We start from the raw sequence: 13,905 nt of genomic DNA, 5'->3' as shown, positions 1-13,905 counted from the left end.
GCGTTTAAGAGATCTGATTACAGATATTAAATCACCCATAGGAAGTTGATAGGTTTGCAGAGTGGATTCTTTCATTGTTGCTTTTTTAGCCAGATCATCTACTATTTCGTTGTTTTTTATACCAATGTGTGCTTTTATCCAGCACAATATGATATTTTTGCCCGATTTAAAAGCTTCACTATTCAGAGCTATGATGTCACTGATGATATAATTTTCTTCAAAATTATGTAAATTATATTTCAGTTTATGTACAATGCTTTGGCAGTCTGTAAATATAACATAGTTTAGTTCTTTTTGATTCATACATATTTGGAAGGCTTCTTTGACTGCTACGAGTTCAGCTGTAAAAGTTGTCATTTTGTCAGGTAATCTGTTGTTTATCTTTATACTTTTTTGGGGGTAGAATATAGCATATCCAACTTTGCCGTCCATTTGTGAACCATCTGTATATAATTTTAGATAACTCCCCCAATGATGTTGTACATACTGAAGGTGATCTATTTTAGTAAGAAAATCTGTGGCAAGAATATTACTTAAATGGCAGTTAAATGGAGATAAATAATCTTCATAGTTTAATTTTCGAGATGGGGTTTGTTCCATTTGGTGTATGTCGTCAATGTAACTAGAAACGTTGAGAAAACTTTCCACAACTAAAAGCTGCTTCTTTTTTTCCCAGTAATGATGAGTTAGGTATGTAGTGGTTAGTTGTACAATTTTACTCAACAACAGTTTATTGTTAACTGCCACTTTAACTATAAATTTCTCACCTAAGAATTCTCTGCGTAATGAAAGTGGAGGTTCATTAAGCTCACATTCCATGACTAATATGGGAGTACTACGAAGATAACCAGTGCTTAACCTAAGTGCTTTATTTTTTATACTTTCGATTTTTTGGAGTACAGCGTTTGATGCTGAGCCATAAAATATAGATCCGTAATCTAGGATCGATCTCATTAAATTTCTGTACAGTAATATTGAGATGTTTGGGTCAGCTCCCCAATTACTGACACTTACAGTCTTGATGATATTCATTGCGTTTTCCGTTCTTCGCAATATATAATTTGTGTGTTCTTTCCAATTTAATTTTGAGTCTAAGAATACGCCAAGAAATTTTATTGAAGTTTTATAATGAATTTTATAATTATCAAATTGTAGGTGGTTTGGAGGAGAATATCGTTTTCTGGTAAAAGTAACAATGGTTGATTTACTCTCCGAGATTGTTAAATTCTTATCCGTCGCCCATTTTTCTATAATATTCAATCCTGATTTAAGGTGCTCATTACATTTATCTATTGACTTATTTTCTACATAGATTGCAACATCATCAGCATACTGTAAGATTTTTATATGTTGAGGAAGTTTATTTTCTAAATCAGCAGTATACAGAATATATAATAGAGGACTCAAGATGCTACCTTGTGGTAGTCCCAAAGATGTGTACCGTGTGTTAGACTTATCTCCATTTAATCTAACGTGTACTGATCGATTAACATACAAATTAATGATATTCCATGTTACAGTTTCAGGTATTCCTATTTCCAACATTTTCGCATATAGAATGTGGAGATTAACATTGTCATAAGCCCCTTTTATATCTAAAAACAAAGCACTAACTGCTTTCTTATAAGTAAAAGCACCATAAATGTCTATCAATAAGTGACTCAGGCTTTCTTGTGTGGATTTACCTTTTCTAAAACCAAACTGAGTTTTTGGTAATAGGTCGTTCTTTTCTAACCAAAATTCCAAACGGTTTTTAATTAATCTCTCATATGTTTTAAGTATACATGAAGCCAGTCCTATTGGACGGTAAGAATCACAATTATTTAACGATTTTCCGGGTTTTAAGATCGGGAGAATAGTATAAACGTGCCAATCGTCAGGAATCTTTATGCGGCGTGACCAAATTTCATTGTATATATTCAGAAGCACAGTCTTACCAATTTTTGAAAGATTTGATAGCATCGAGTAATGGATTTCATCAGCACCTGGTGCTGAATTTGAATTTTTCTTTAACGAAAAGTAAAGTTCAGTGCCAGAAAATGGTTTGATTAAGAAGCGGATTTGTTCTGGATAGTCGTATTGTGCATTCACTTGTAGGTCAGGAATTGCTAATTCTGCAGACAGTGGAGTGATATTTTGGTGGAAATCTTCTATCCATGAAGCTTCCGATAGTGTTATAGGAACTTTGTTCTTAGTTTTTCTATTTTTTAGTCTATTAACTTTTGACCATACATCTTTAATAGGGACCGACCTATTTAAGGACCTGACATAATCTCTCCAGCTATTTCTTTTAGCTTGTTTAGTAATCTTCTTCACGTGGGCATCATCTTTTTTATACTTTAGTAGGTTTTCTTGGTTTGGATGATCTTTGAATATACGAAAACTTTCCCGTCTTCTTCTGACTGCTTCCTCACATTCTAAATCCCACCAGTATTTTCCTCTGGAAGTTGGTTTTTTTATTTTAAATTTGGGGATGCAGTAGGATGCAGTTGTATTTATAGTGTGCAAAAATTTTTCATATGAATTTATATCTTCAGATTGAGAGAAGATGTCTTCCGAAAATTGTTCATATAATTTCCAGTCGGCTTTCTTTAAATTCCACTTTTGTGAATACGGGTTATATATGTGAGTTGGTTGATCCTCTAATTCGACCCTTATAGGTGCATGGTCTGAACCGAATAGGTCTTGAAGTGTTTTCCAAGTGATCAGATGACTTAAGTCAGGAGTACAAATGGTCAGATCTATTGCCGATTTCGAAAAGTTCCTAAAGAAAGTAGGAGAGCCATCATTTTTGTATATCAAATTATTATCATCTATACAGTCCATTAAGATTTTGCCTTTTATATCTGTATGATTGTCCAAGCCCCAGGCAATGTGATGAGCATTGAAGTCGCCTCCTATTATGAACGGTCTTTCTATAGATGTTATGAAATTGTTCCACTGTTGTAACGATAACTTTTCTCCTGGGGGAACATACATCGATACAAATGTGACAGTAAATGATTTAAACTTAATTTTAATGGCTACTTTATTGACGTTTAATAATTCGACTTTCATGGTGACTTCCTCATAATACAGATTTGGGTTTATTAAAATTGCCGAGCCACCACCGACAGTTGCTGAAAAGCGGTCGTCTCTGACAATATTATATCCGTGGAAGTTAATATATTTTTCTGGTTTAAATCTAGTTTCTGATAATAATGCGATATCAACTTTCTGGTCTTCTAGTAGGTGGAGAAGATTTTCTCTATTAGAGTTAGCCGATCTACAATTCCATTGACAAATTACCAAACTATTCATTATTATATGAGAGAGAACTTAAAACTGTTTGAATTAAATTTATTAAAACTGATTTTTCTGGGATTTCAAAATTTTTGTGATTCATATTAGAAATAATACTTATAACTATATTTGATATTAGTTCTGTTAATTCTTTAGGAGATTCATGTATTTTGGATCCTTGTTCTGTATTAAATGTAGATTGATAAGAAGATGAATTGAAAATGCCGCCAGGTCTGGTGGACATGGGGTTTAACTTTATTATTTTTTGATGTTCTATTTCTATTGGGTCTTGCGAGGAAGGGAGGGGTCGTTTGGATTTTGGAGGTTTTATTATTGTATATCTGTTTGAAACTGTAGGAAGGGTGAGCTGATTGGGGGTTGAGGGGGGTGTGGACAATTGAGTAGAGGAATATGAAAAGGATGGAGCGTTCATAATTGGAATTTGATGTGAATTTATTGAGGAATTATCAGCTGTTATCGATGCATAGGTTACTTTAGGAAATAATTTAAGCGTTTCTTTGAAAGACAAGCTGTTTTCAGACATGTAATGTTTTATTTTTTTTTTGACGGTCGAATTCTGGACATATCTCCCATTCATTAGTGAAGTGTTCACCTTCACAGGAGAGACATTTTTTATTAAAGGATGATAAAGAACAAGAATCGGAAGGGTGAGACTCATGACATTTAAGACATCTAGGATTGCTTTTACACTGCTTACTCATGTGTCCATACCTATAACAGTTGTAGCAAATAATTACTTTTTGTTGGTATTTTTCTACATTATGTAAAACATGGTTAATTACGATATATTTTGGTATACTTTGACATTTGAATGATACAATGACCGATTTTGTAGGTTTAAAAACTACTTTATCATCTGTTACTATTTTTCTCTTTATTCTTTTTACATAATCCACCGAGAATTTACGATGGTGATCAAATTCTTTTATTTTATCTTTGAGATATTCTTCTGATATATCTGATTCTATATCCCTAACTACACCTAATTTAAATAATTGAAATTTCGGAATATATGCAATTAGATTTTTTTGAATAAGCAATTTAGAAGTAATTAAGGTATTTGCACTAGCATAGTTTTTAAATGTTATCCTAATCCGATTGCGTCCAATTGAATCAATTTTTTTAATATAATTATCAATTTCTGGGTGTACGGTAAATAATATTTCACCTATCTTAACTGCATTTAATTTGCCTGTAAAATTTCTATCATTGTTTTCAATAAAAATGTGAAATGGCCCTAAATCAGTTTTATCATATAAATATACAGGTCTGCTTTTTTCTGGCTCATTAGAAGTTAATGAGTTAATTTGTTTATCGGTTTTTAAATGATTAATATTATTAAGACTACTTATCGAGTTTTCTAGCTGATGGGATGAAAATCCATGGGAACCATAACTGCAATCATCCATCGCATCCTGATCCCTTGGCATTTTATCGGGGGGCTCGCCCCCGTTAGAAGACTCCATAAATGGAGCCTTCGGCGATCGCTTCGACGACCAAACTAATACTAATGTATATGTATTAAACTATAGTAATAGAATGTAACTGTGTTTAGCACTTTCTAAATCATAAAATTTCGCAGAGAACTTTAAAATGTGTAATTTAACTTGAGTTTATACGTAAAACTATCAAATTAAACTTTAAAATGCAGAGAACTTTTAAGTTCGTATTTACACTTTGCTATATGTTGAAATTCAGTAAAATCATATATTGTGGCGACATGAGAAAAATCCATAGAGCTTATAAATCTCAAAAAAGTTAAAGGAAAATTTAAAATCTTTTGAATCGGAATCGATAGAAAAACACTCCCAACCTTTTACAAAGAACTGACCTTAAAGACGTTACTTCCGGAAAAGCAACAATGGTTAACGGTAACTACACTAATTTCCGTTTTAGCTGCGAAAAATATGGAAAAATCTACTTACAACGTTGATTGTTTTACGGACATCATTTAGACCAACAAAATTTCACGAAAGAGTAAACGCTCGAAGGAAATAACTATTGTAAGCTCTGGTAAAGTCCAAAAGCTTTTTTGCCGATCTTCTTCTTCTTCTAGTGCCGACTTCACTAATGAAGTTTGACTATAACCATTGCAAATTCGTCTCTATCTGTTGCTTTTCTTAAAAGCTTCTGTGTGTTTAATCCTGTCCAGTAGTGAATTCTTTTCAGCCAGGACATTTGTCGTCTACCAGGACCACTTTTTCCTTCGATTTTACTCTTCCTAATAAGATACAACAACTCGTACTTCTCATTTCTAAGCATGTGCCCGAAATATGCTGTCTTTCTTTTTTTAATTGTGTTCAAAAGTTCTCCGTCTCTTCCCATTCTGGACAACATCATTTCGTTCTTAATAATGGTCGGCCCATGGTATTTTCAAAATTAAAAAAACTTCTTTTTGTAAAATGGTATACATTTTTTATTAAAATTTAAAAAAAATGTGGTAACAGCCTCTCAGAGCGTAAGGTCCTGGAAAAATTCGAATGTAAATATGAAAATAAGTTCGAATTCTTTCTAATTCCATTTATCCGATTCTTCTCGATCGACGATGATAAAATAAAATAAGATGTAAATGTCGTGGAGTAAAATATATTTTTATTGACAGCTACTGAATTATTACACTATAGTTGTTGTTGAGGTAGAATTTTATAATAGTCTACGTCCCAAACTAGTCCCGAAGCTATGTTTATCATCTGGCTAAAATGCTACGATATATCAAATAAGTGTATAATTCAGGAAATTAAGATTAATGTGAGATTAGAAATTAATGGACTAATTTGTGATTCAACAGTCCCCTTTTTTAAGCCTGGAAATTGTACGTTCCCTTAAAAAATGTAATCCCTTATAGACCTTAAGACCTACATAGTTGTCTTAGGAACTATAATCTTCGTTACTCAAATTATGTAATTTAAGGGTTATCTGACCTCATTAGTGGCTAGTGTCAACTACTTTATAAATATTTTTCACTGATAATGATCTGATAGGATCGAAAACATTCTTAAAATTTATAAATCCATTTTGGATCATTTTTAAAAATTGTAATAAAAATTTTATACCATTTTACAAAAAGAAGTTTTTAGTTTATTGCAAGTTTTTTTTTTAACTATGGTATACAGCCAACCTCTGCGAATTTCCTTTTTAAATTTTCAAAATTCTTCTATACAGCCACATTCTAAAGGTTTCCATTAAGTCAACATTAACATTCCAAGCTTGGCACCATAAAGAAGAATACAGTGGATATAACATTTTACCATACGATATCGGATTTGCAGATAACGACTTTTTGATTGGTCTATTTTTATTCAATTTCTGATTTCTGATTTAGATCTTCAGTAATCAGACTCCAAGTACTTTATTTTGTCCACTTGTTCAATATCTTTGATCCCTCTTACTGATAGCCATTGTTTTTGTTTTCTTTACGTTTATTGTTAAATCAAACTGTTCCCCAGTATTACAAATTGTGTTTAGTAGCGCCTGCAGGTCTTTCTCACTTTCAGCGATAATGACTATATCGTCGGCATGACGAATGTTATTTATATTTTCACCATTTATCTTGATCCCTTGGGTACAGTTTGATGTGCTTGTGTAAATAACGCTTTAGAGTGTATATTAAAAAGTAATTGTGAAACTACACAGCCTTGTCTAACTCCTCTACTTAATCTGTTGCGCATCCGTGCTATTTCCGTCTAATGTTACTACAGCCGGTTCCAATAGATATTTCTCACTGTGTGAATATTATTTTTGTCAAGTCCTTTTCGCTTTAGGCATTCCCTGGGAATGTTGTATTTAACTTTGTCGAAAATTTTCTCATAGTCTATAAATGCCGAATCTTTTTGCCCATAACTTAATTACTAAAAATATTTATTATATAACAGTAAGAGCCCAATAATACTTTCAGATAAATAGTATTTCAGTCAAAATATGTCGAAATGATTTATTCAGAACTTAGCACTCCTAGAGAACTCAAAAATAGCCTACTGTAAAATACACCACTTACCTAATTGCTTTTTAGCATTTACAATATGGAAATGCTTGAAACAATTTTGACAAAGTTTGGTTATGCCAATAACCAGGCTGTATTTACCCAAACAAAATTCATCGCAGGAACTAAAGATATTCTGATTAAACATATGGAAGTTGGGGAAGTTACTTTCGACAATTTATACTTGAATATAACGACTACATAATCGAAGTAACCTATGATAACCTTAATAACAATTTGGCTCAAAGAACACTTGCAAAAGCTACATTTCAAAATACGCAACGTAAACATGATAAATATTCAAAATACTTAGGTGTCAATTTAAATAGAACATTAAATTTTAGGGAGTATTTAATCAAAGTTGCTCAGAAACTGAAAACCAGAAACGAAGTCATCCAGAAACTCAGCTGCTCGACATGAATAGTACTGTCATCCTCTTTTAAGTATTTACTCCTGGCGAGCACTTCCACGAAATACTTTATCGCGCAAACAATAGAATATCTATGATAGGATTCATGCAGTGAGATTGCAATATTAAACAATGAAGGTTGTTTTATATTTTTTGAAACCGCGCTAATTACAAAATTGTTACTCACTTAAATAATAAACGGAGTTTGATTTTACACAGATTGTTTTATTGATACCAAAATTTTTATTCAAATTAGCAACTTAGTCAAGATATTCAGTAGGTACTGACAGTGTTAAAATATATATTTTTGATTTTTTTTAAATGTTTTACGGCACGTGGACTTAAAATTTTAACAGTAATTAAACCGTAATTAAAAGTCATTGTTAATGACTCCTTAACACCTCAATAAGGACATACAAAGAACCGATAGAATTATTTCCGAGAATTTCAAGTCACTGGATTTAAAACAAGTTAATTTAGTCTCATTATGTTGTCGAGTCTCAAAAAGAAAGGTGCTAACACGCGTATTAGAACTATTTTGTAGAATGGAGATGGTTAAGTGTAGGACAAGTAAACAGATCAGATTGACAGCAGAAGCCAAAGAAATAGTTTACAATGTATGTAAATATATACAAATATTATCTCCTGAAGATAATCGAACCAATATTAAACAACGTAAAGCTACTGGAGACACCAACATGAACTGCCAAATTAGTACATAATCAAAATGTGCCCCCATTCGTAAGGGAAAGTGTCATGTTTTTGAACTGGTATTAGGGTTAACCAATCTAGTGTCCAATTCTATATTAAAAAAAAATTTAAATGACGCATAAATATAAATGACGTTAAATATAAATAATACATCAGGCATATTCTAAATCCTATTGTTAGACTATGGAAAGGAACTGCTGGTAATAATATTGTTTTTATCGACAGAACCATCTGAAAGAAACAAAGAACGTAAAGAATAACCTGCTTAATCCCTAAATATAAACACTAAACCTATGAATAGCATACCATGAAGTTGTCAAACTTATATTGATAACCGAGATGGAAATACAGGCTATTAGACATGTTTTTATTTTTTTTGTTATCAAGCATATTAAAAAAAAATAAAATAAAATAATATTTCTTCATAATTCATCAATAAACTAAAAGCTGTTGTCATCAAATAAAGAGTTTATTTGACAATTTGAGGCTAATCAGATAAAATTCAGATAGCTCTCTGGTAGAGCACGTATCCCATAAAACGTTTGTTTTAATTTACGTTTAGTTCTATTTGTTTTCAGAAACATCAATGGGAGTATCAATAAATGCCCAAAAAAATCCAAAATCGGACTATGTTCAAGCAGTATCAGAGTTGTGCAGATTGCTGATCCTCAGAACGTACTCACCCTTAAAAACCTTCGATTTTTTCTACCGTTTTACCACTGACTACAAAATTGAAATGGAACAGGTTAAAATACTTCATTCCTATGCAATGAACGTAATCACTTCCAGAAGAGAAGAATTAAAGAAAAAACAGAAAGAAGAACAAAGAGAAAAAATAGATGATGTTGGGATTAAGCAGAGAAAAGTATTTTTAGATTTACTTTTAGAAGCAAGGATTGATGATAGACCTCTTACCGATACAGAGATTCGAGAAGAAGTTGATACCTTTTTATTTGCTGTGAGTATGTTAACTGATTTAAAAGGGTTTTTACCCATGTATTTAGTGGCTTCAACCATATACACCAAGAAAGCACTGATGGTGGAAATATATATATATATATATATATATATATATATATATATATATATATATATATATATAGATATATATATATATATATATATAGATATATATATATATATATATATATATATATATATATATATATATATATATATATATATATATATATATATATATATATGGTTTACTGTCATTAGTAGATAATTATTTTTATATGAGAGTATCATTGATGTTTTCGAAAAAGGTAAAATGGAGATATGTTATGACTTTAAGAGCTTTTTATGGTGTTATATTTATTATTATTTAAATCAGATTGAAATATATTTTATTTAGGTTTTGTGTATCTTTTTTGTCATTTATTGCGTTGGTATTTCTTTTTATTTCTATTGATTCATATATCTCCCTCTTCTTTTTGTTTTGTTCTGTTTTTAAAACTTTGATGTTTTCAAAATCAAATTTATGCTTCTTATCACTTTAATATTTTGTGAGCGCAGTGACGTTGTTCTTGTCATATTTGTGAGAGCGAATTCTGGATTGAAGCAGTTGACTAGTTTGACCGATATAGACACCTTCACAGTTAATACATGTCTCGTAAACAACATGTGATTTTTTAAGTTTTGGAGTTTGTGTTTTTAGTTTTGTGAAATATTTATTTAAAATGTTGTTGCCTTTGTGGGCCACTGTTATATTATGTTTGGCTAAGAGATTTGATAATTGTTCGGATAAACCTTTTATGTATGGAAGAGTTGTGTAATAATTGTTTTGATGCTGTTGGGTTTGTTGTTATTTGTGTTGATATGATTTGAAAATAGTTTTGATTAGATGTTCGGAATATGCATTCTATAGAAGGGCATCTTTTGCTTTTTATTGCAGTTGGTCTGTATTTTGGATCTGTTAGTTGTATAGATTTATCTGCAAGACTTATAATTACAGACTTCTTATGGGAAAATGGATGACGAGACTTGTAATTAAGATATGGTGAAGACCATGTTTCTTTTATAAACCACATGGTTTTTACTGTATTGTTTATGCGATGTAAGGTGATATCCAGAAAATTTATTTTATTATTTTGTTCAATTTCTATCGTAAAATTTAGTTTTGGATGGTAGCTGTTAAAAATATCTAAAATTTCGGTTATTTTATTTGTTGGAATAACACAGATACATTTATCGATATAGCGGTAGAAGAATGGTATATTAAAATCTGTCATATTTATGACAAATTCTTCTAAGTCTTCCAGAACCAGTTGGGCAACCACTTCATTTAATACTACCATATTTGAATATAAATTACTGTTGGTTCTGGATATTTCAAGAAGAAATTTATCTGCAAGAAACTGCCTTCTGTGATTTAAATGAGCCTCAATAGCTTCTACATGAAGAGGTTCGACTGGAGTTGTTTTCATGGCACCAAGACATACACGTAGGACTAAGTTCTGGAAGATATCTATTTTGTTTAAAATCTGTGAATTAGCAGAGCCGTACAAGATACATCCATAATCCAATATGGACCTGATATAGGCATGATAGAATAGTAAGGTGGTTTCAACGCCAGCTCCCCACCAAGTCTTAGTAACCATTTTTAAAAAATTGAAACCCTTTATACATCGGTCTAACATGTAATTAATATGCATTTTCCATGTAAATTTCCTATCAAGTACCATGCCAAGATATTTGACGGAGTCTTTAATGGAAAAATTATAAGAGCCTAGGACAATGTGACTTAATTTAGGCATGTTGTGTCTACTGAAAACACAAACTTCAGAATTGGAGTAGGAAATCTGAAAACCATTTAATGATAACCATTCATGAACAACGCCAAAGATGTCTTTAAGAGAAGCCATAGTGGTATTAAATTTCTTATTTTCAGTATATATGCAGAGGTCATCTGCATACTTTACTATTTTAAACGGAATGTGATTAAAACTTAATTGATGTAAATCAGCAGTATACAAATTAAAGAGAAAAGGGCTTAAAACTGAGCCTTGTGGAAGTCCGTTATTTTTATTTCTTGGACCTACAATTGTGTTATCAAAATTTCTTAAAAATATTTTTCTATTAGCATAGAATTTAATAATCATGTTGACTACCTGATTTGGAATATGAAATAATTTCAACATCTTATCTTTAAAAATGGGGAGGCATATATTATCATCCGCACTTTCTACGTCTATAAAAAGCGCAGAAAGGTAATTGTTTCTGCCAAAATTATTGTTTATGTCTACCACAAGAATACTAAGAGTATCTAAAAAACCAACCCCTTTTTTAAACGAGAATTAATTTTACAAGCTAATTTATTCTAAGTTATCCACCATTCTAGTCTTATTTTGATAATATTCTTTCCAACGTCTTCAAAACACACGACATCAAAGGCCTATATGATTGTACCAAGTTGAGATCTTTATTTGGTTTAAGGATTGGTATGACAATAACAGTTCTTAATATATCAATTTCTGCATCTTTAAAAAGAATATCATTAAAAATATCAAGTAATACGTTTTTTGCTATATTTGGAAGTTTTTTAAGCATAAGATATTTAATATCATCGTAGCTCGGAGCGCTGTTAGCCCTATTAGTTAGCGCAAAGTCAAGTTCTTCATGTGTAAATGGATTTAGAAGAAAATGACTTGAAGTTATAGGATTATTTTGAATTTTTATAGCAGTATCAACTCATGGAGGTGCTATTTTGTCAAAAAATTCTTCAATCAATTCATCATTAAAATGATTAAAACTTGGAGTATATTTCCTTTGCATTTTCCTTACTTCATTCCAAAAATTTTTAATAGGCATATTTTTATTTAAGGATGAACACCAGTTTTTCCAACTTTCTTTGGCTTTTAGTTTTAGAACTTTTTTTGTTTTAGCCATTACTTCCTGACATTGTACGTAATTAGCGAAACTAGAGTTAGTTTTATATGTTGTTAAAGCACCTTTCCTGTCAGAAACAACTTGTTCACCCACCACGGAGAAGGTGGTCGTTTAATGATTTTAAAGGGTTTATTATCGGAATGGATTAAGAAGATGCAATATTAATACTTTCCATTAGGAAGTCATATTTCTCTGAGGTAGACAAGCTGTCAGAATAGTTAAGAAAATTTTGTTCAATCAGATCAGAATATTGGGTCCAATTGGTTTTATTAACACTCCATTTGGACTTTGGAAGAATGTGTTCATTACAAAAATTAACAGAAGAAAGATTAATTTAAACTACATAATGATTCGATTCCAATGTGTCATCTAAGACGTCCCAAGTAATTTCTTTTACTAAATCAGGAGAGCACAACGTAATATCAACACTAGATTGTGTCACATTCGGGCGGGTCAGACAGGTTGCTTTGCCATTATTAAGAACAACTAAATCAAGTGTATCAATGGCATTAATAAGTTGGTACCCAATGCCATCATTTTAAGTGAACCCCACAAGCTGTTATACAGATTCATATCACCACCTATAATGCAAGGAAAATTAAATTGTTTCAATATTTTACACCAATCTGTGGAAGTCGATCGAATATCTGGAGGTCTATAAATTGAAGAACAAAATTAATGTCAGAGTGATTATATTTTAATGTGATTCCACAAACAAGAATATCGTCATTAAAATTTTATGTAATACAAATTTCTTCAAAACGATGAATTAATTTTATAAGTATAGCCACTCCTGCATAACCGTCATATCGGTCGCGACGGACAATCTTATAACCCTTAAAATTATATTGTTTATGGAATTTAAACCATGTCTCACTCAACAAGGCAACATCAATATTATTTTCATTTAAAAAATGTGTTAAACTGTTTTTGTTGGCGACAGCAGATCTACGATTCCATTGCATGATTTTAAATCTATTTAAGACAGAGAAAATTGTGTAACCTCTTTTGTGCCCTCCAATACAGAATTAATTTCATGATTTCATATTTCATTATCTAAAGATTTCAATCGTCCAATGTACGTATATTTTTTAAAAAACTAGTTACAAAGTTTTAGTTACAAATTACAAAGTTTAACGAATGAGAACAAATGCTGAGGTCAAGCAGATGTATAGAGCGAGCGATATAGTCCAAGAGATTAAATCCTAACGTCTTAGATGGGCTGGCCATGTTCATAGTCTCCCTAATAACCGCTTTGCCAAAGTAATATGGCACGAAGCCCCCACAGGAAGACAACCCTTACGACCTCCACGAATGCGATGGAGAGACAATATATGGTCAGATCTAAGAACAATGGGACTGCCCACTGACCCAACTATTATGGACGACCGTTCAAGATGGAAGCAAGTTGTGCAGTCAGCCAAAACCCACCCCGGGTTTTAGTGCTACGAGAAGAAGAAGAAGAATTACAAAGTTAGTCATAGCTCGAGCAATATCTTGGTTCTCCCTTTCTCCACTGTGAGATGTGGAACGGGATGAATTAGCAGGTAGAGGTTGAGATGATCCAAATCTGAAATTAAACATGGGAGGTAGCTGAACAGAGTTAGAAGAT

The 13,905-nt window shown here is 31.7% G+C and overlaps 1 protein-coding gene across 2 annotated transcripts in view; it reads left to right on the top strand.

Annotated features, from left to right (window-relative positions):
- Nucleotides 1-13,905, top strand: part of LOC140452387 (cytochrome P450 4d8-like) — a 63,549-nt gene that overhangs the window by 29,593 nt on the left and 20,051 nt on the right. For both annotated transcript variants that reach the window (XM_072546616.1, XM_072546607.1), the window contains exon 5: nucleotides 8,981-9,360. In XM_072546616.1, the coding sequence (XP_072402717.1) occupies nucleotides 8,981-9,360 (380 nt within the window). The remainder of the gene's footprint in view (nucleotides 1-8,980; nucleotides 9,361-13,905) is intronic.

The sequence above is a fragment of the Diabrotica undecimpunctata genome, chromosome 1 (assembly GCF_040954645.1).
Source record: "Diabrotica undecimpunctata isolate CICGRU chromosome 1, icDiaUnde3, whole genome shotgun sequence".
NCBI classification, from domain to species: Eukaryota; Metazoa; Arthropoda; class Insecta; order Coleoptera; family Chrysomelidae; genus Diabrotica; species Diabrotica undecimpunctata.
This window is presented reverse-complemented; position numbering and strand designations above follow the sequence as displayed.